This window comes from Centroberyx affinis, unplaced genomic scaffold, assembly GCF_046629955.1.
Source record: "Centroberyx affinis isolate AG114_WGS23_722 - 3 ecotype Tasmania unplaced genomic scaffold, CSIRO-AGI_Caff_v1 ptg000728l_1, whole genome shotgun sequence".
NCBI classification, from domain to species: Eukaryota; Metazoa; Chordata; class Actinopteri; order Beryciformes; family Berycidae; genus Centroberyx; species Centroberyx affinis.
The window spans coordinates 57,728-77,905 of NW_027279343.1; the positions used below are offsets into that span (position 1 = coordinate 57,728).

The window sequence follows — 20,178 nt, forward strand, 5'->3', positions numbered from 1 at the left end:
GTAGTGGAGTGAAGTATAAAGTAGCATCAAATGGAAATACTCAAGTAAAGTACAAGTATCTCAAAATTGTACTTAAGTACAGTACTTGAGTAAATGTACTTAGTTACTTTCCACCACTGGTTGTTTGGTGTATTTCTTTGTGGATAACTATTTCAGCGATCTAAAACATCAGCGGTAAACGTCAGGTTTTGGTGTCAGTCCCTCAGAATCAAAGAGCGAGGGCTTCTTCTTTCTAGAGCCGCCATTTTGCACCGAGAGACGTTCAACAATCATACAGGGAGAAATCCATTGCAGAAGAGGAGAGAGACCAGTTTCTCCACCCACAGGAGCAGGAGAGAGACCAGAATGCACTGCAGCAGAGAGACGGGTTGGGGTTTGGAGTTAAGAGACGCGACTCTCACTTTTTCTCAACTGGAAACTCTCTTGCTCTTACTGTGCTATCACTATCTCTCTCTCCACCTACATCTACTGAATGCAACAAGTTCAGGCCCCCGTTATCTGGGGGGTTGTCCAAAGGCATTCTGGGAAACGTAGGAAACCACTAACTGCAGTAGAAGTAGACGAGGCAGGTTGAGGGAAAGCGGGTTCACCAGAAAAGTAAATTACAACACAAAATAACTCCTGGAATGAACTGAACATCACAGACTGATGATATGAAACAGTGTGAGAGGATCTGAGTGGATTTTTCCTTTATTTTTAGGAGTATATTCTTTTTTCTGACTGCATGTGTGTCTTTGATGAGGTGTGAATGCCAAACATCAAGATATGTGATAAACAAATACAAAAACTGTTATTTATGAATCAGCGTATGTGTGATAAACTTGTTTTGTGTGTTTTGAACATTCCCCTATAGGTTTTGTCAGCAGCATGCATCCAACCACCTACATACTGTGTGTACTTACAGACAACTACTTCTCTGAATAAAGTTTATTTTTTATTTTGTTCTTATTAACGCTATGCAAATGTAAACATGCAAGCTTGGTGTACTGTGTTTTGTTACTGTAGCTGTTTTGTTGTTTTTCATTTTGTATTAAATGGCAATTTATCCAAACTGACTGCTGAAATGATTAACATTGAATTAATATGAGTGATTATGATCAATCAAACTTTATCTATACAGAACCTTTCGTACAAGACTGCAATATAAAGTGCTTAACAAGCTAAAGATAGACACAACACAATAATGGAAATCAGAGTAATATATTGATAGTAATAACAGTAGAAATAAAAAATATGAATCGTAAAAATAATAAAATAAAGTAAACTAAGATGGGATAAAATAGCTAAAAATGAAATAAAATGTAATGCATAAAGTTGGGAGCATAGTGAAACTGAAAACTCTTGACTGACATTGAAATTTATTATTAGTTTATTACAGGAAAACCCTTAACTATTACTCCTATAATATTTGTATGGCATTTCCTTCCTCATATTTCTAACAAGTGTTAGAACCAAGGCTGTGGCCGGAATGGATCACTGTTCTGCCCCTTTAAATACATTAAGCCTGTGTGTATTTGCCAAAAAAGGAGGGGATTGCCCGCGGGACAGGCGCGTCATGCTCACTTTGGAAAGAATAGTTTTTGCAGTTTGTTGACACTCAAACGGACAACGCACAGTATTGTAGTGACACTGGAAGCACAGTGCTGCGTGTTCTCCTTCATTATTTTCCATCTCGGATCATCGGTGACTGAGGCTGCGAGGCTGCGGGGTTCGTGCTGCTCTCTAGCGGCGGCAGGCGGCGCTGCAGTCCGGCAGGGAAACCTCCCACCCTCCGCTCCGCTCCGCTCCGCTCCGCCGCTGTGTTTGTGTATGTGGAATGCGGGTCGAGCGGAACTCACGGCAAACTGCGCTACACATCAAATTCAAACACCAGCTCGCATCGGCCTGACGTGCTCTGTATGTACTGTCCAATTTATTTTCAACTCTACACGGATTTCAATCATATGCATATCTTCAACAGTGTTCTTATCAGGCTATTTGAACGAGTTTATTCCTAGTATGGGCGCACTAGCAGTCCGCTAGGAAAACGCGACATCGTCATTTAAAATGGCGCCAAAGATTAACCTCAACCAGTGGATCACTGGTAAATCTGTCACACTGCCCTGCTAGCAACACGGGTAGCATAACAACATTCTTGTATTAACAGCTTTCATTCATAGGTTAGTTTTGAATCCAGAGAGTTTGGATCCATTATTGACCCCTAACCTTTGACGAATAACTGCTGGCGACTTTGTGAGGTGTGATAAACGGCACCTTAGTGGCTAACGTTATGATAGCAAGCCTAAGATAATAACTAATGTTAACCTAGCTTCCAGCTAACAAGCTAACAGGCTAGCTGACGTTGCTAACCTCCAACGTCAGCTAAATTCAAGGTTCAGACTATTTGCTGGAAGAATCGGCTAATGAAGCTAACGCTAGTTGTAAACACATGCATAGGCTCTTCTGACAGTAACAGGTTTCTGATGGACCAATTTGGACAAATGGTTGTTATTCGAAGCTAACCAGCCAGTTTTGAAATGAACGCTTTTTTAATCATAAACAACACATTTCCAGCGCCGGTGTGGGTGGGCCCAAATATTGCATAACGTTCGTGGAAGATTGGTTATCTGGAATTAGCGATCTAGAATATGCAATGTAATTACTAGTAAATTGTACATGCAATCGAGAAGAAAATTGCTATGCAAATTGAGAAAATCGCACAATATTATGTTGCACGTGTTAGCATGTTGCCATGGTAAGAGCAGCTGTTTGGGTCAGCTAACGTTAGCAGCTAGTTAGCCGACACATACGGTTTTGACTCTGTCTATTTGCTGGAGGAAGAGACGACAAACCGTGGCGTGGCTAACTGTTAGCCTAGCTTGCTATGTTGTCTGTTTTCCCTGTGCTGACAGCAGACTCTTTGATATTTCCACCTGTTGGGAGCTCAAAGTCTTTGCTCATGAGCACGGCAGAAGTGTTTGCAAGCAGCAGGCTGAGGTCATGTCACTGTGAGGCGGTGTTTCCTCGTTAATGTGCATGTGGCAACTTGCTGCTGTCAACACAGTCTGTAGTGCAACACCTCTGTAATGTTGCTGTCAGATGAGACGGGAACAGGTGTAAACAGCGTGCACCAGGTTATATACCAGGCCCAGATTCCCACCAGTCTGTGTCCTGGAGCTGCGGGATTATGACTAAAATGATAATCCTGATTATTTTGCTAGAAATTGGGATCACAATTTTTAAATCATGAGTGTTAGTCTTGATGATTTTTGGAACAAATTCATCCTAATGCACATTTGGCATCTTATATCAACATCTTGACTCTTTTTAGCAACAGTGTAAGTACATGCTAAATTAAATGAAACGTTTCAATTATTCTTATATGCCATGATTCTGCTATTATTACCTGCAGAAACTAACATTGCGTTACACGGATACAGCGTGTTCGTGCAGCACTAGTGTGTCCTGTAAGCTGTCATGTAAGCTCAGTCAACAGTATGCCAGATATTAATTAGACACAACTCCTGTTCCTGCCGTCACCAGTGCTCTTTAAGTATTTAAGTCACACTCCTTATCTGCTTTCCAAGCATCACGTTTTCGCTGATACAACTGCCATTTTGCAGCTTCTTCCTCGTGTAACCCCGTCCTCTCCGCTCTGTGTAGTGTCCCCACACCGGAGCTCCTGAGTCAGACGACTATGAAGAGAAGCAGGCACCCCAGCAGCAGCGATGACTCCGACAATGGAAGTAAGCAAACATTTTTTCCCCTGACACTCGCTCCTGCTGACTCATTCATACCAGGCCCAGTATAGACCCGAATGAGGTCAGCACAACCCGACCACCTTCCTCCGCCTCACAAGTGAAATTACAAAGTGGTGAATGTGAAGTCTCCAGATCGGTCAGGATGTCATCTTTTGTACGCGTGAAGTGTTTTGAGTTGAAAACGCTATCTGTTATTTTGTTTAGAGCAGTTGTCACTTTTGGCAAAATGGCGAGCATCTTGTTTTGCCCCGGCGCTGTTTTTTTTTTTAAATCTAATTACTGTCATTGTGAATGAATGTATACTCTATGTTCAGGAAGGAAGCGGAGAGAAAGAAGGAGAAAGGAAGGCTGCAGACGGAGGGAGGTTAAGGAACAGAAACAGAAGGCCTGCAGTGTGAGAAGCAGCAGGCAGAGTAGGGACAGCAGACGCCTTTGGATATTTAAAGACGTCCCGGCAGGTCAGACAGGCAGGCTCGGGTCAGATGGTGGTCAAGTTGTATCGTAGCGTTTGTTTCATCCTTCGTGAAATCTCAGATGGGTGGGGTTTACGGCAGCATGACGGTATAGAGTATGTCAGGTGAGTTGTCAATAACAGAAATCTAAATCGATGTTGAAACGCTTCCCTGTGATTGTCTACTAGACTTTCTTTCTCATCGTGTCGTCTTGTGTGACACGCTCCACCCATCTGGTACGACAGGTGGGGTGAAACAAATGCTAAGAACTTTCTGTACATAGTTGTTAACCCAGGTCTGGTTCAGGGTCTGATATGAACAACAAAACTTGATTCCACATCGCAGAACAGGACAGTAACGAAACAGTCTCAGTAGTGTATGATTTAACTGTATGATTTAACTTCATACAGGTGATTTTAAACACCAAAACCATGCCACTGTTAATGGATTTGGATAAGAGAAATAATAGAAAACCATGTACATTTTTGATTGCACTATCTTGACAATCCCAATGACCTACATTTGTATGTGCGGTTTGAGTTTCCTGCAGGGAGAAGCATCAGCTGTAAAGATGTGAAGTTAGATTGGAGCTAAATTAGAGCAGAAGCAGTTGACTCAGAGATGAGGAGGCTCTTCATGCGGTGTCCTGTTTCCCCTGCAGGTAATTCCACCTGCTGGTCGCAGCATTCGAAGTCACAGCCCAGGAGAGGCAAAGGGCAGAAGCCCTCTGAGGTAGGTCTAGGTCTCTGTCCGCTCTAAATGATGATCCTGATTATGTTGCTGGATCTTGAGTTTGTGATCAACAGTCTTGAATATTTAAGGAACAAAAATCGGGGTCCGAAATTAACGCCAAATGTTGATAAAATTAGTCTTTTGTGGTTAAATCAGTAAGTCCTCCTGCAACACTGGACGGTCACTTTGTGAGATGATAATGCCTCGATTATACACAGTTTTTGGTGTTTGCCTTTTCTCAAACTTTGTCTCTGCTGGCCACCATACACTCTCTCTGACAATGAGCCAATCAAATCAAAGGAAAACAGTGGCTCTGTATCAAACGGGCTCCTGATTGGCTGCCTGTTTACACTGCTCTACACGAGGCAGCAGTGTCCAAACTTCTGCAAACTCTGACATATTCCTTTATAAAATGGAAATTAATTATTTTGGCCAGTAAAAAATTATTATTGGCTGGTAATTTTATTTTTTAGTTTACCAGTTCTTGGCAGGTGAGCCAAAAAGTTAACAAGATTAATTTATTCTGTGCTTTTTGCAGCTTATATTAGTTTTCAACTACATTCCAAGTTTATTCTAAATGTAATGAAATATTCCATTATTGCTGACATGCCAGTATTCTGCGATTATTAGCTGAAGAAAATAAAATGGGGACATACGATTATACATGACAAATTGCACAGCCTTACTTAATGCATCCAGACCTACATGTTTCTCAAAGAGCTTTGACTCTGTGTTACTTCTTATACCAACATGTTGTTACAGAAGACTTGTGTCTCAATCAGCTACTTTCCAGATTATTCCTCTTGTCCTCTGACAGCTGTACTGTAAAGTGTCAAACAGCAGAGTTTTCCAAACGATTCAGAGCGATGGCCCGGCTGCAGTGCGTACAGTAAAAAGTTGGACTTGTTTTCATGTGGCCGCGCTGCAGGTCTTCAGGACGGACCTGATCACCGCCATGAAGGTGCACGACTCGTACCAGCTGAACCCCGAGGACTACTACGTCCTGGCCGACCCGTGGAGGCAGGAGTGGGAGAAGGGCGTCCAGGTGCCGGTCAGCCCGCAGTCCATCCCGCAGCCTGTGGCCCGGTAAGACCGCTACAAGTGAAGTTGAACCTTGGTAGTACCTTGGGTTGTGTATCCTCCATCATGATAAAACCCCAAAATCGGCTGTTATTTATCTGTTATTTGTTGCTCGGAGATTGGAGAATTGAGTTTTTTTTCTCTCTCCATTCACTGCCATTGTATGGAGGGACAGTCTGAAAATCACACTTCTAGCACAGAAACGAACGTGAACAAAGCAGATTCTGACAATATATCCAAAAACTAGTCATGCTGCTGAATTGTGTTTAAGTGAATCTCTTTCTTTATGTTCATTAAACCTTTCAGTTTGAACAAGTGTAACACCGAAATCCGGTTGGAGGAAACTTATGCTGATGGAACAAACAAAATAATACGTTTATCAATAATTGTAAGTAGGTGAAAAAAAGTGAGAGACTCGTTTTTTTTTATAAATTGGCAGAATCTGCTTTATCAAAGTCCTGCCTCCCTCTGTTTTTCTCGCTGACCCTTAGTTTGTGAAAAGAGATTAGACTGCAGTGAAGTGAAGTGTCAGCGCCTCTCTCTCTCTCTCTCTCTCTCTCTCTCTCTCTGTCTGTCTGTCTGTCTGTCTGTCTGTCTGTCTGTCTGTCTGTCTGTCTGTGCTGTGCAGGGTTTTGTCAGAGAAAGGGAAGGAGGTGATGTTCACCAAGCCCAAGAAGCTGATCCGGACGTCGGGCTCCGAGGCGCTGGGCTACGTGGACATCCGCACGCTGGCCGAGGGCATGTGCCGCTACGACCTGAACGAGGAGGACGTGGCCTGGCTGCACGTCATCAACGCAGAGTTCACCGAGATGGGTGAGTAGAGGGGGGGAGGGGGTGGTGGGGGGAGGGGGTGGTGGGCGGGGTCACACAAGTCACCGGACAACTGCTGGGAAGGTTTTGGTCTAGTCTGCCAACCAGCTGTCATTCAGAGCTCCTACTCCATTTAAAATATCACATTTGGATGCAAAAATAGTGAAAGTGTCTGTGGATAAAAGGTATTTTCCTGCCCTGTAGATGAATCTTCCTTTTGTAATCTAATATCATAATGTAATGCAGTGTTTCATCTGTCGTTTTATGCAGCTGTGGTGCTTTAGGGCGATAATTCTAGTTTTTTTCCCCCCATGTGTGTCGCGATTTGGGTCTAGAAGCTACGTTTCAAGTTGAGGTTGTCGTGCTAAAAATGTCTTCTAATCATAATAAAATCATTTACTTTTAAAACATCTCGGCTACAATTAACTTTAGTTTTAGATAAATGAACACGGAGGAAAACGGGGGTAATGTAATGGATCCCAAGAGCATTAGTTCAATTCCTTAAATGCAAACCTTGAGTTTTGAATGTTATTATCCTTTTGAAATATATGAAGATGCTTTGGCTGAACGCGTCCGCCAGCTAGTGTATGATTTGTTGTTTTGTGTGGCTCCATGCAGCCGGTTAATTTCCTGTTTTTCAAAACAGTCCGGACCGTCTGCACTGCTATTTCAGTAACACTAATGTTCTGGGGAAAAAAAAAAGTATTTTCTACCCCTCCTACCTCACTTTTCATGTTTCTTTTCCCAGCACTTCTCTGATCTAATATATTATCAGTGCAGTGTGACTCTGACCCTCTCTTGTAATGTCAGTCAATGTAGGAATTTAAGCTCGTTCTGTCTGTTGCACTCGTTGTTGCTTTGGATAAAAAGCTAAATGACTAAGAAAAACAACAAAGTACATTCTTCAAGTTGAATTTCCCCAGACATTGAAGCAGTTATTTTGCTTGAGTTATTAATCATTCGGTCCGAAGCTTGGAGCTGGAACTCGGGAAGTTGTAATCCTGTTATATCAGATGTATTGGATGGCACTGTCAGGCTGAATTAAGGAGTGATTGACCTGTTTCCAACCAATCAGAGAACATTGGTGCTGCTGTGTCATCTTGGGTTTGTCCTGCGTTTTGTTTCTGAAAAGACGAGAGAAATGTTTTGAGTCAGAGCAAGGCCGGAGCGCTGAATCACTTAGAAAATTGCCTGCTGACCACTGATGTAGTGACGTAGTTTAGTTTAATAATAACAGCAGTAATGGCACTAGTAGAAAAAAAAAAAAAAGCATCAGTCATGAGTGAAAACCGGGTTACATAACAACAAAGCAAACAAGGACAGATTGGCGAGAAGCGAGGTGGAAAAACATCGGTGTTGTTTCGCAGGCCTGCCGCCGCTGGACGAGATCACCATGGAGAGGGCGATGGAGGAGTTCGAGCGCCGCTGCCACGACAACATGACGCACGCCATGGAGACGGAGGAGGGGCTGGGCATCGAGTACGACGAGGACGTGGTGTGTGACGTGTGCCAGTCGCCGGACGGGGAGGACAACAACGAGATGGTGTTCTGCGACAAGTGCAACATCTGCGTCCACCAGGTCAGAGGCGCGAAGGAGCACGCGGGCTCCTTTTTGACTTTACAGGAGAGAAAAAAAAACACAGTATAATCATTTAGAATTCAAACAAAATAATTTATTGATGCAGTGGTTCTCAACGTGGGGTTCCGGGGACCACCGGGGGGTCCTTGAGTAGGGTCCGAGAGGGTCCCCAGCAAACTGATGAATTGTTAACCTTCAGCATTATTTCATTTGCAAGAAGTGAACACAATTAGAGAATGTGGAAGAATGACTGTTTTGATCATGGTTTCTCTGTTATCTCTCTACCTACAAGAGTTATGGACAAAATCATATCTAACAATAAAAATATTCTCAGATTTGGGTCTTGAGAGACAAAATCTCATCAAATGGGAGTCTGTGGCCCTAATGTGGACTAAATTAGGGGTCCTTGATATGAAAAAGGTTGAGAATCACTGGTGTAATATACCATTTTAAAGCTCTGAATGCAAATATCAAGAATGTATGAAATCAAAAACTATCTCCCATGGTGTGCCTGTTTTTCCATGTTGGGTCACATTTATTCATTATTCATATTTTTCCTTTTGCTATATATTGACTTGAACTTTGCGTACTTCCCTATTAGTTACTTCTAACGTTGGCACTGTGGGAGCTTAAATTAATTTTACCGTTACACTCATTTTAAGTCACTTTGGATCAGAGCATCAGCTGAATACCTGAAATTCGACATGAACAGAAACTTGTAATGTGTTGATTTTTCGCGTTTAGTGTCTCAGTGATGTAGTTTCCTACTGTGGGATCAATAAAATAGCAGTTGTATTACCAATAATAAACCCACCACTTTGATAACAGTCAGAGTAAAAAAAATAATATGAAGAAATATAAACAAAGCATCGTGCAGAAGGAGTCAAGAGGCAGAGCTTTTTATCGTAACTTCACACGATGAAGGATGGTGGCTTAAATTAGACAAAAATGAGCAAAATTTAAAGAGAAAAAACAAAGAGGAACAGAACTTGCACACTGCTCAGTAAATAACACACTGGATTTGTAGAAAATGATAGTGATAGTGTCTCACTTTTTCTGACAGGCCCGACGCTGTGGTAAAAAGCAAAATGAAAATGAAGTATCTTATGTTTCAGAGATCGGTTCTGGTGGTTTCATCTGACACACACACACACACTTTCCCCTCTTTCTCACTCTCTCCCTCCTTCTCTCTCTGGGTTTGTCCGTTCATGCCGTATTGATTTCGGCTTGTTCTCTGGAAGCTGAGCCGCGTTGTTTGTTTGTGTTGTGGACAACAGGCGTGTTACGGCATCCAGAAGGTCCCCAAGGGCAGCTGGCTGTGCCGGATCTGCGCCCTCGGCATCCTGCCCAAGTGCCAGCTGTGTCCGAAGAAGGGCGGAGCCATGAAGCCGACCCGCAGCGGGACCAAGTGGGTCCATGTCAGCTGTGCCTTGTGGATTCCAGAGGTGAATACAGAACCTTTCACTTTAAAAACAACTAACCTGGCAAGAATACTTTTTTACCCGCCAAAATAATGAATATATGTTTTTGTATAGAAATTTGTCACCCGTCCTGATTTCAATGCTGTTTTGTGTGTAGAATCTGGCACTGTGTGAAACAAGAGCAGATTTAAGTTTGTAATTCATCATGAAGTGAATCGCCACCTGGGAATAATGCAAAGATTCAGCTCATATTTGGCTAGTTAACCATCCAAACGCTACCGAATTTGTGTGTCGAGCAGCGTAACAGACAGCCAATCAGAAGCCTGCTTGATACAGAGTCATTTGTTTGCTTTGCTTGGTTCACCAGCAGAGAGTGTATGGTGGCCAGTAGGGACAAAAATCATCAAACGTCAAAGACCGGATATAACTGAGGCACTGAAGAAGTTCCCAGTCAGTGTGGTGGTGATCCTTAACGATTTATACACTAAAGACAAATGTTCCTGCTGTCTGATACTTTTCGGACCCTGCAGCACTGCTGATGTTATTTTTATCTATAGAAAAGGATGCAGCGGGACGCATTCATTATAAAACATGCTTGACTTAATTCTAGATTCCATCCATCCATTGCTTTGATCATTTCAACAAATATGATAAAACACAATTGTTAATATATCTATAGTATCCATATTAGGGCTGAACAATCTAAATTTTATCGAAATCGCAATATGGCCTACTGCAATTTTCAAATCGCAGGAGGCGCAATATTTGAATACACACCATAATAATTTGGATACGTTTTTCAATGAAAATGAGAATAATGATGTAAAAATGATCATTCCCTCTAATATCGCAAATCATATCGCAATTGCAATATCAGTCAAAATATTCGCAATTAGATATTTTTTCAAAATCATTCAGCCCAAATCCATATCTAGGTTTGTGACTGAAATTTGTTTTTAGCTTTTGCTAAATGACAGAAAATTGGAGGAAATTGTAAACTTGTAAACCACAGATTTTTATATCAATATCATTTTTGTGATCAACTGTTTGATTGTAAGCACAAACTTTCTGCATAAAAAGACTATAAAAGTCTTCCTGTTCCCATTGCAGATCATTCACAACTCCGAACAATCTTTATGCCATGATATATTCATTTTATATTAAATTCTAACATGTGTGAGTAGTGTTGAGTCAAAAAACATAAAATCCAATACGACTGTTTAAAGAAGAGTGAGGTAGCGCATCTAAAATTGGGGAATAAACTGACTGGATGCAATACTCAGATTTAACATATTTATTGGTGCACACAGCATGAAACACTAACAGCTGTTTGCACTGTGAAACTCATCCAGACTGCGAAGCACCAACACTGTCAGGGTTGGGGGGCGACCTCCCAGACTGAACGTTTTCGGCACACATGGTGCTGTAAGACGGTTTGGAAGCAGGCGTCCACCACATGGCGTATGCTGTGTGTTATTTGCATTGCTAAATCAGTCAACACCATCTGTGCTCATATTTGTCCAATCCCTCTGGTAGGTGAGCATCGGGAATCCAGAGAAGATGGAGCCGATCACCAACGTGTCCCACATTCCCAGCAACAGATGGGCTCTGATCTGCTGCCTATGTAAGGAGAAGACCGGAGCGTGCATACAGGTAGAGACTCAGATTACACACACACACACACACACACACACACACACACACACAGAGCAGTGTCGCTGCTGCACAAACAAATAACCGTTGATGACATTTACTGAGACGTGAAAAGCAAGGTGGGACCCGCTCTATATTAATAACACACAACAGCTCCTGTGTCACTGAGAAATGTCAACAAGCTCTCCAGTGTGATCGCAACAGACGATCCGTTGTATCTGTCACCTCTGTTACAAACAACTAAATGTGGGAAATGAGATTTTAATGATTTGACGGGTCAGTAAGGAGAGAGAGCTGACTGATCGGTGCATCGCTAATGAGGAGTAGAAATAGCAGTAGTAGTAACGGCAGTAGTAACGACGGTGGTAGTAGTAACAGCAGTAGTAGTAACGGCAGTAGTAATGGTAGTAATAGCAGTAGTAGTAATAATGTTAGCAGTAGTAGTAACAGCAGCAGTAGTAGTAGTAATGGTAGTAATAGCAGTAGTAGTAACGGCAGTAGTAGTAGTAGTAATGGTAGAAATAGCAGCAGTAGTAATAATGTTAGCAGTAGTAGTAACAGTAGTAGTAGTAGCAGCAGCTGTAGCAGCAGTCGCAGTATTAGTACCTTAGATTAGGCAAGGCAAGGCAGCTTTGTTTGTATAGCACATTTCATACACGGAGGCAATTCAAAGTGCTTTACAGAGTAATAAAAAAATACAGTAAAGGTAAAAAATGTACAATTAAAAAGTGCAAAAGTACAGACAAGAGATCCACAAGATAAAAGACTTAAAAAGTAAACTAGTGCAGTTCAAATCAAGTGAAATAGAAAGATAAAAGAAAAGACAGTGCAAGAGGATTAGAAAAGTGCATTAAAATCACATTTAAAAGAAAATAAAAAAGATATAAATAAATAAATATTACAGTGCAGATGAGTGTTGCCCTAGATTTCTTAAAAAGCCCTGGCAAACAGAAACGTTTTAAGCCCTGATTTAAAAGATTCTGGAAGTTTGTTCCAGGCCTGAGGAGCATAAAGACTAAAAGCTGCTTCTCTCTAAACCATTAAGTGCTTTATAAACATGCAACAGAATTTTAAACTCAATTCTTTGGCACACAGGAAGCCAGTGCAGTGATCTCAGCACTGGTGTGATGTGGTCCATGTTCTTAGTCCTGGTTCAAACCCTGGCAGCAGCATTCTGGATGAGCTGCAGTTGTCTAATAGCTTTTTTAGAGAGACCTGTAAAGACACTGTTACAGCAGTCAAGCCTACTAAAAATAAATGCATGAACAAGTCTTTCAAGGTCCTGCTTGGACATGAATTCTTTAATTCTTGTGATATGTTTAGGGTGATAGTAGGCAGATTTTGTTTTGACTTACATTAGTTTTACATTAGTTTTATGTGTTGATAATGTCATTTTACCTGACAAATTATGTATTTTGTGTTTTATGTGAAGCACATTGAATTTGTCTTTAGTATGAAATGTGATATATAAAGTTTGCCTTGATGTTTATGCCATGCAGTAGTAGCAGTTATAGCAGCAGCAGTAGTAGTAGAATGCCATCGATGTCTCCAGTGATGGTGGGTGTCTACTGTTTTTCGAATTATGTATTGACTTTCTCAGTCTTGTGGAAATTCGGTCTTTAGGAACAGAGCAATTGAAAGGAATTTCATGTGTTAAATGTCTGAATGTCCGTCTTTGTTTGTTTTGCTCCTGCAGTGCTCAGCGAAGAACTGCCGGACCGCCTTCCACGTGACGTGCGGCCTCCACGCCAGCCTGGAGATGAACACTATCCTCACAGAGGAGGACGAGGTCAAGTTCAAGTCCTACTGCCCCAAACACTCGGGGCTGGAGGGGGGCGAGTCCAGGGACCGAGACTCGGGAGGCGAGGAGGAGAAGGAGGGCGTCGGGGACAAGAAGGGCAGGAGGCGGGGCAGGGTGAGAGGGGAGGAAGACGCCTCCTCCTCCTCCTCCTTCTCCTCCTCCGTCGCTCCCCAGCTCGCCGCCAGAAGCCCCGGCGACCCGGAGGGGATCAGCAGCCGCCAGCAGGAGGAGAAGAGGGTCAACCTCCGCAAGCTGAAGCTGCAGGAGCTGGAGGAGGACTTCTTCCAGTTCGTGGAGGCGGAGGAGGTGGCGGAGCAGCTGAAGCTGCCCCAGGAGGCCGTGGACTTCCTCTACCAGTACTGGAAGCTCAAACGCAAAGCCAACTTCAACCAGCCGCTCCTCACGCCCAAGAAGGACGAGGAGGAGAGTCTGGCGCGCCGCGAGCAGGAGGTGCTGCTCCGCCGCCTGCAGCTCTTCACGCACCTCCGCCAGGACCTGGAGAGGGTAGGTGTCCACTCTGGCCCCCCACCCCCCCACCCCCGACCCACAAGAGCAGAGGGAGGGGCAGAGGCCAGGTGGTGCAGGACAGAGATATCAAGAAATGAGGATGAAAGCCTGCTGACCTGCCATCTTCCTACACAGCAACAGTTTTAATAAATACTGAGAGTAGTGGAAAAATACCTTGTGCTTGTTTATAGCATCTTATTGTTAAGAATATCATTACTGTTAGATATTTTTATAGCACTTTTAAAAACTAAGCTTTACAGTTACCCAAAAATCAAAGCATAGTAAATGTAAAGCATCAGTTAAGACAACAACAAAAAGTAGTTAGTACAAAAAAAAATAAGTTGAAGAAAAAAGTAAATGAGACAAGATTTCCTGTGTAACAAAGTAAAAAGCAACAGTTTAAGTTCAGTCTGTAAAGCTGTTGGAAGAAGTGATTTAGAAGATGAAAAACCAGCAGTATATAAAAAGTGATCTGCAAAATCCCAAAATATATTTCACACAGATATGATCAGAATATAAAAAGTAGAATTTAAAAGAGAAAGCTATAAAGTACTCCTTACGTTTGAACTTACTGAAGAAGCAGGAGAGCTTTTTGATTGTTGATATCCATAGTAAGATGGATAATTTTACTAAGTGTGGCAGACTCATATTACAACTTTTTCTTTAACTAATTACCATTAAATACTAACTATCAGGCACCACATTTGTGATTACAGCAAAGTATTAATCTGTCCATTTGGTGACGCCTGCTGTAGTTTTTCAATAGTTTTCTCAGTTGATTAGTTAATCTGTTGAACATGAGTCTGTTAGTCTGGGCCACTATCCTCCATCTCTGTACTGATAAGTAGAGTTCAATAATGCCATGAGTAGTTCTTCTGTTGGTGGATGTTCAGTTACTACTAACATAGTCAGTGGTGGAATGTAACTTAGTGCATTTACTCAAATACTGTACCTAAGTACAATTTAGAGGTACTTGTACTTTACATGAGTATTTCCATTTCATGCTACTTTATACTTCTACTCCACTACATTTCAGAGGGAAATATTGTACTTTTTACTCCACTACATTTATTTAACAGCTTTAGTTACTAGTTACTTTGCAGATTTAGATTATTCATACAAATTATAAATCAACTAATAAATTATGATATATTTTTAAAGGTTAAGCTACCCAGCAGTATATAAAGTAATTCAAATTAGCTCCACCTTTACCAGCTGCAACATTAAAGTGATGAACACATTAATGCATCAATAATTATAGTCCAATAACATGATATATATGATTCTGAAATGGGCCATTCTGCATAATGACTACTTTTACTTTTTGTACTTTAAGTATATTTTGATGCTAATACTTTTGTACTTTGACTTAAGTAAGATTTTGAATGCAGGACCTTTGCTTGTAACAGAGTATTTTTATACTGTGGTATTGCTACATTTAAGTCAAAGATCTGAATACTTCTTCCACCACTGAACATAGTTCTGAATGTTTATGTACGGCACTGCTCTGTCTGAGGAATCTTCCAGGTTCACAGTCTTTCCTAGTCCTAGAATAGGAAATTTCTTTGAACTAAGCTCTCCATCTTGATCTGTATTCTAGGGATTTGATTTCTCAGTTTTGGTTTTTGGTCACGTTACGCCCGTCCAGTTCAAATAGGAGACGCTCTCTCCTGCTTTCTGTGTTCCTGGTCACATGCTTGGTTCTGATCAGTGTTGAGCTGGTACGAGGAGCGGCGGTTGTGGGATCCCAAAACTTAACATTCAGTCTTGTGGAGGTTTCGTGGGTCTAACTGAACTAAACATCTGTGATGAGAGCTGCCCAGTTAATAGCTGCAGTCGCACGCTCACTTTCACCCACCCAGGTACCTCAGATCATATGTATCGGTGTTCTTTCATTCATTTTCCACTCTCCTGACTTCAGGTCCGTAACCTGACCTACATGGTGACTCGTCGGGAGAAGATGAAGCGCTCGCTGTGGAGAGTCCAGGAGCAAATCTTCCAGCACCAAGTCAGACTGCTGGACCACGAGCTGCTCACCGGTGAGTGGAGGGACACGACTTTACCTTGGTGACAGAACACAGCGTAACACAGGCCATTCAGTGGACGGTTTTATCAAGAGAGTTACAGTCAGGATCAGAAATGACCACCAGCCACCAACCAAATGCTGGTAAATGTTTGCTGTGGCTGACAGGCTTTGTTACTTTGACACTTTAGCATGTAACAACATAACATTCGGTCATGTTCTAGTCACTTGTTTGTGACTAAAGGCCAACCATGATCCACAGGCAACAATTTAAGTCGACGAAGATGGGCAATTCTGGCATTGATTTTACCACATTTAGCAGTTCTTATCCCTGCTGAAACATGTTTTACTTGTCTGTGACTAATGCAAAAGGATGAGTTTCTGAGTTTTTTTGAGCAATACACTCCCATTTTTGATTGACCTATTCACAGTAGAAAGTCCTGATTTCCCTGCCTCTTAACATCCCTACATGCCATTTTTGGTCTAGATGCTAACTTCTGATAATTTCCTTTAGGGCTGCAACTAACGATTATTTTCATTGTTGATTAATCTGTCGATTATTTTCTCGATTAATGGATTAGTTGTTTGGTCTATAAAATGTAAGAAAATGGTGAAAAACGTGGATCAGTGTTTCCCAAAGCCCAAGATGACGTCCTCAAATGTCTTGTTTTGTCCACAACCCAAAGATATTCAGTTTACTGTCATAGAGGAGTAAAGAAACCAGAAAATATTCACATTTAAGAAGCTGGAATCAGAGAATTTTGACTTATTTTTCTTAAAAAATTACTCAGACTGATTAATTGATTATCACGATTAATTTAATAGTTGACAACTAATCGATTAATCGTTGCAGCTCTAATTTCCTCGCCATGTTCCCTGAATGTGTGCTGCAGCTGAGAGCAGCTTTGTCTAATCTGTCTCCTGTTGAATCCTGTCTCTCTCTGTTGCAGGCGATCCTTCAGCGAAGGATCTGGAGAAGCTGTTCTCCCTGAGCTGGTTGTCCACACAGAGCTCGTCTCGCTCCCCGTGGGGCCACTCCGGCCTGAAGAGCAAACGAAGCTCCTTGAAGCAGGAGAAGAGGAAAAGCAGCCACAGAAAAGGCCTTCCTGACTCGCCACACACACACAGTAAGAGGGACAGTTTCAGCAAACCGCTGGAAACGATGGACAGCGACGGCGTCCGGATCAAAGAGCCCGGGCCCGTCGAGGCGGCGAGCTTCACCAGAGCTCAGATCTTTGAGGAAAACCCGGGGTTTCAGTACCCGAGGCTTCAGAAGCCGGAGGTCGGTCAGGAAACGAACCACGTCAAGCCGCACAAGCCCGAGAGCAGGAGAGGGCCGAGGAGGGAGGAGCAGGAGGAGGGCCGGGACGACGCGGCGCTGAGCCGGCGGAAACGAGAGAACGACCAGGAGCAGGAGGAGAGGAGGAGGAAGAGGAGGAGCGGCCTCACGGAAAGCTCTCCCGTCCTGACGAAGAACAAGCCGGGGTCCAAACACATCGAGAAGACGGTGTCCATCAGGCTGGTGGACATCAGATCCTCCGACTCCGACGACTACTTCTCTGCCGCAGGAATGGCCAAAAAAAGCCAAGTCTCTCTGGACTCTGCAGCCAACACTAAACTCAACAGGACCGGCGTGGTCCCAGACTCCGCCCCCGCTGCCGCCACCGCCGCCAAACCCAACGGCTGGCTGAGAAAATCCCACGCCGCCCAGACCAACGGCTCCCACGCATCCAACGGGCCCGTGGGCAGCCATCTTAAAAACTGGGGGAAGTTCAGGATCCCCAAGAGGAGCGAGAGGCCGGCGACGGCGCCGGAGGAGCAGGAGGCGCCGGAGGAGCAGGAGCCGCGCAAGCCGCTCCTCCGGCCTCTGACCAACACGCCGGAGCCGTCGTACCCGAGGACGCGGCTCCGCACCGGGACCGAGAGCGACGCCTTCGCCCCCGACGCCAAGCCGGCCGACGGCGAGGTGGAGCCCTGCCTGAAGCGCTGCCACTCCCACCAGCTGAGGGGCGACGCGTCCCTCGGCCGCCGCTACGGCTCTGACATCATCCGGCGAGGCGTGCTGGCCTCCTGATGCCGCGGCGGGGGCGGAGCCACACTGAAATAAGCTGCACTGTGTCGGTCGGTCGGAACAGAACGATGGTCTCTCTCTCTCTCTCTCTCTCTTTGTATCTTTATTTTTCTCGAAAAATCATTGAAATGCCTAGATTGAAACAGAGCTGATATTTATTTTTTATTTGTAACATATGTAAAATTTGGGAAATATTTTACTTTTTACTTTTATTTTCAGCTAGTTTTTATTTTTCCTTGAAGTAGAAAGATGTCAAGTTGCCACTTAACTCTTGCTCAGCTATTTACAAGCAAAAGCTTCAACTAGGAAAAAGTTGTGATTGTTGCTTGGGACCATAAGCTTGCGATGTAATTTGTTTTTGACATAGTATTACACTTGGCCATGAGTCAGTTGCACTTAGTAGGAAAAGCTAAAACACAGATTCTTCATGCTGTTACCGCAATAGGACTCCGCTTTTTATCAAGCTTCCTTCAGACGTCGACAGTTTAGAGAAGTATTATGAAACAAGAAACACTGCACAGCTTTTATCGTTATTTAAACGCCAGCTTCCGTCAGTCTATATCCAAACCTCATTAGGCTGTGATTGTTGCCCTTCATGAATTTACCAACGGGGAATTTTTCAAAAAGGAATTAACGAATGACGTTTTAGTTGTCATCAGCACTTAAGTGTAATTGAACTGCGATATCGTATCCATCATGTGCCTATCTTTTATTTGAAGCGTTTGCACTAAGAGAGGACGGCACAGGTTTGAGGTATGAGTAGAGTTATTTTTACACTGAAAAAAGCATTTTGTACCTTCGGCCGCTGCTGTACTACTGTTATGCAAAATGAATCTTGTTTTGTCTTGTCTTAAAGAGGAATAAAATTCTGGAGGATTTGAGGCGGCACCATTTGATCCGTTTTGTGTCTGATGATGTAAATGCAGTCATGTGACCTGAAGGTTGCCAGTTTGTATCCCCCCCCCCCCCCCCCCCAAAAAAAAAGGTGAACTTGAGCAAGGTGCTTATGCTGCGTTCAAGGAAACTGGGAACTTGGAATCTCTTACTTCCCAGAGTGTAGGGAACAATATGGACGCCTGAAGTAAAGCTGTGTTTTTTTGGCTGCTTTCCATGCAGCAAGTATCCAACTGCATTAATCAATCTTAAAATATGCCATGCACAAACAGAAACTTTAAAGTATTTAAAAGCCATGCTCTTATTTTTGGTTCTTACCATTCATAATCTAATACTTCCATGTTGATTTAAATTAACGCAACACCACAGAACGAGTGTCCCAACTTTCCCAGTAGAAATTAGGAGTTGGAGGGCAATTCAAATGGATTTTTCCTATTCTGAGCTAGCAAGTTTCCAAGTTCCCAGTGTGTCTTGAACGCAGCGTTAACACCCAGCTGTCCCAGTGGAGTTCCCAGTGACTGACAGCAGAGGGCCTGGGTGCACTGAGCGGCTCCCGGTGTGAATGTGAAGCAGGGTGCTCCTGAAAAAAGAGCCTCCATGTTCAGTCGACTTTCCCCAGCTAAAGAAACGTTAAATCAATATTCTGTTAATTCCTTAAAAATATATAAATATAATTGCCTAAAAATGTTGGCATCAGCCTTCAAAATCTAATATTGATCAAACCCATTTTGGTAGGATGTTTTATATTTCTATCATGTGTAAATAGAGGGAATAGAGTAAGAATGTGTCATAAGTGGGACATCATCACCAGCTACCAGCCTAAAGATGGTAAATTTTGGCTGAGGATGATGAATTTCCTCTTCTATCAGACAATTTGACAGATAACCAACCATCATTTGGAGAAAAAAAAAAAAATACTGTGACTGGTCAGTTTTGGGTTGAACCAGCCACTGTGCCATTAGGGCTGCAACTAACGATCATTTTCCTTGTCGATTATTTTCTCGATTAATGGATTAGTTGTTTGGTCTATAAAATGTCAGAAAATGGTGAAAAATGTGGATCAGTGTTTCCCAAAGCCCAAGACGACGTCCTCAAATGTCTTGTTTTGTCCACAACCCAAAGATATTCAGTTTACTGTCACAGAGGAGTAAAGAAACCAGAAAATATTCACATTTAAGAAGCTGGAATCAGAGAATTTTGACTTATTTTTCTTTAAAAAAATTACTCAAACTGATTAATCAAGTATCAAAATAGTTGTCAATTAATTTAATAGTTGAAAAACTAATCGATTAATCGTTGCAGCTCTATGTGCCATTAACAGTGTCAAGCCCTGAATGTATCCTCAATAAAACCTAAAGTGTCAAGTGTCATCACCTTAAACCTAAGACTTTTAAGACCATTTTAATGCCAGTTAG

General features: G+C 42.7%; 1 protein-coding gene across 1 annotated transcript; it reads left to right on the forward strand.

The window, feature by feature from the left end:
• The first annotated feature begins 1,687 nt into the window (after nucleotides 1–1,687).
• Nucleotides 1,688–18,750, forward strand: jade1 (jade family PHD finger 1). Its single transcript, XM_071519732.1, has 11 exons — nucleotides 1,688–1,896; nucleotides 3,643–3,725; nucleotides 4,854–4,924; nucleotides 5,853–6,010; nucleotides 6,633–6,817; nucleotides 8,182–8,393; nucleotides 9,671–9,838; nucleotides 11,351–11,467; nucleotides 13,164–13,772; nucleotides 15,697–15,814; nucleotides 16,749–18,750. The coding sequence occupies exons 2-11, from the start codon at nucleotides 3,677–3,679 to the stop codon at nucleotides 17,870–17,872; spliced, it is 2,811 nt and encodes a 936-aa protein (XP_071375833.1). The 5' UTR covers nucleotides 1,688–1,896; nucleotides 3,643–3,676; the 3' UTR covers nucleotides 17,873–18,750.
• Nucleotides 18,751–20,178: the final 1,428 nt, after the last annotated feature.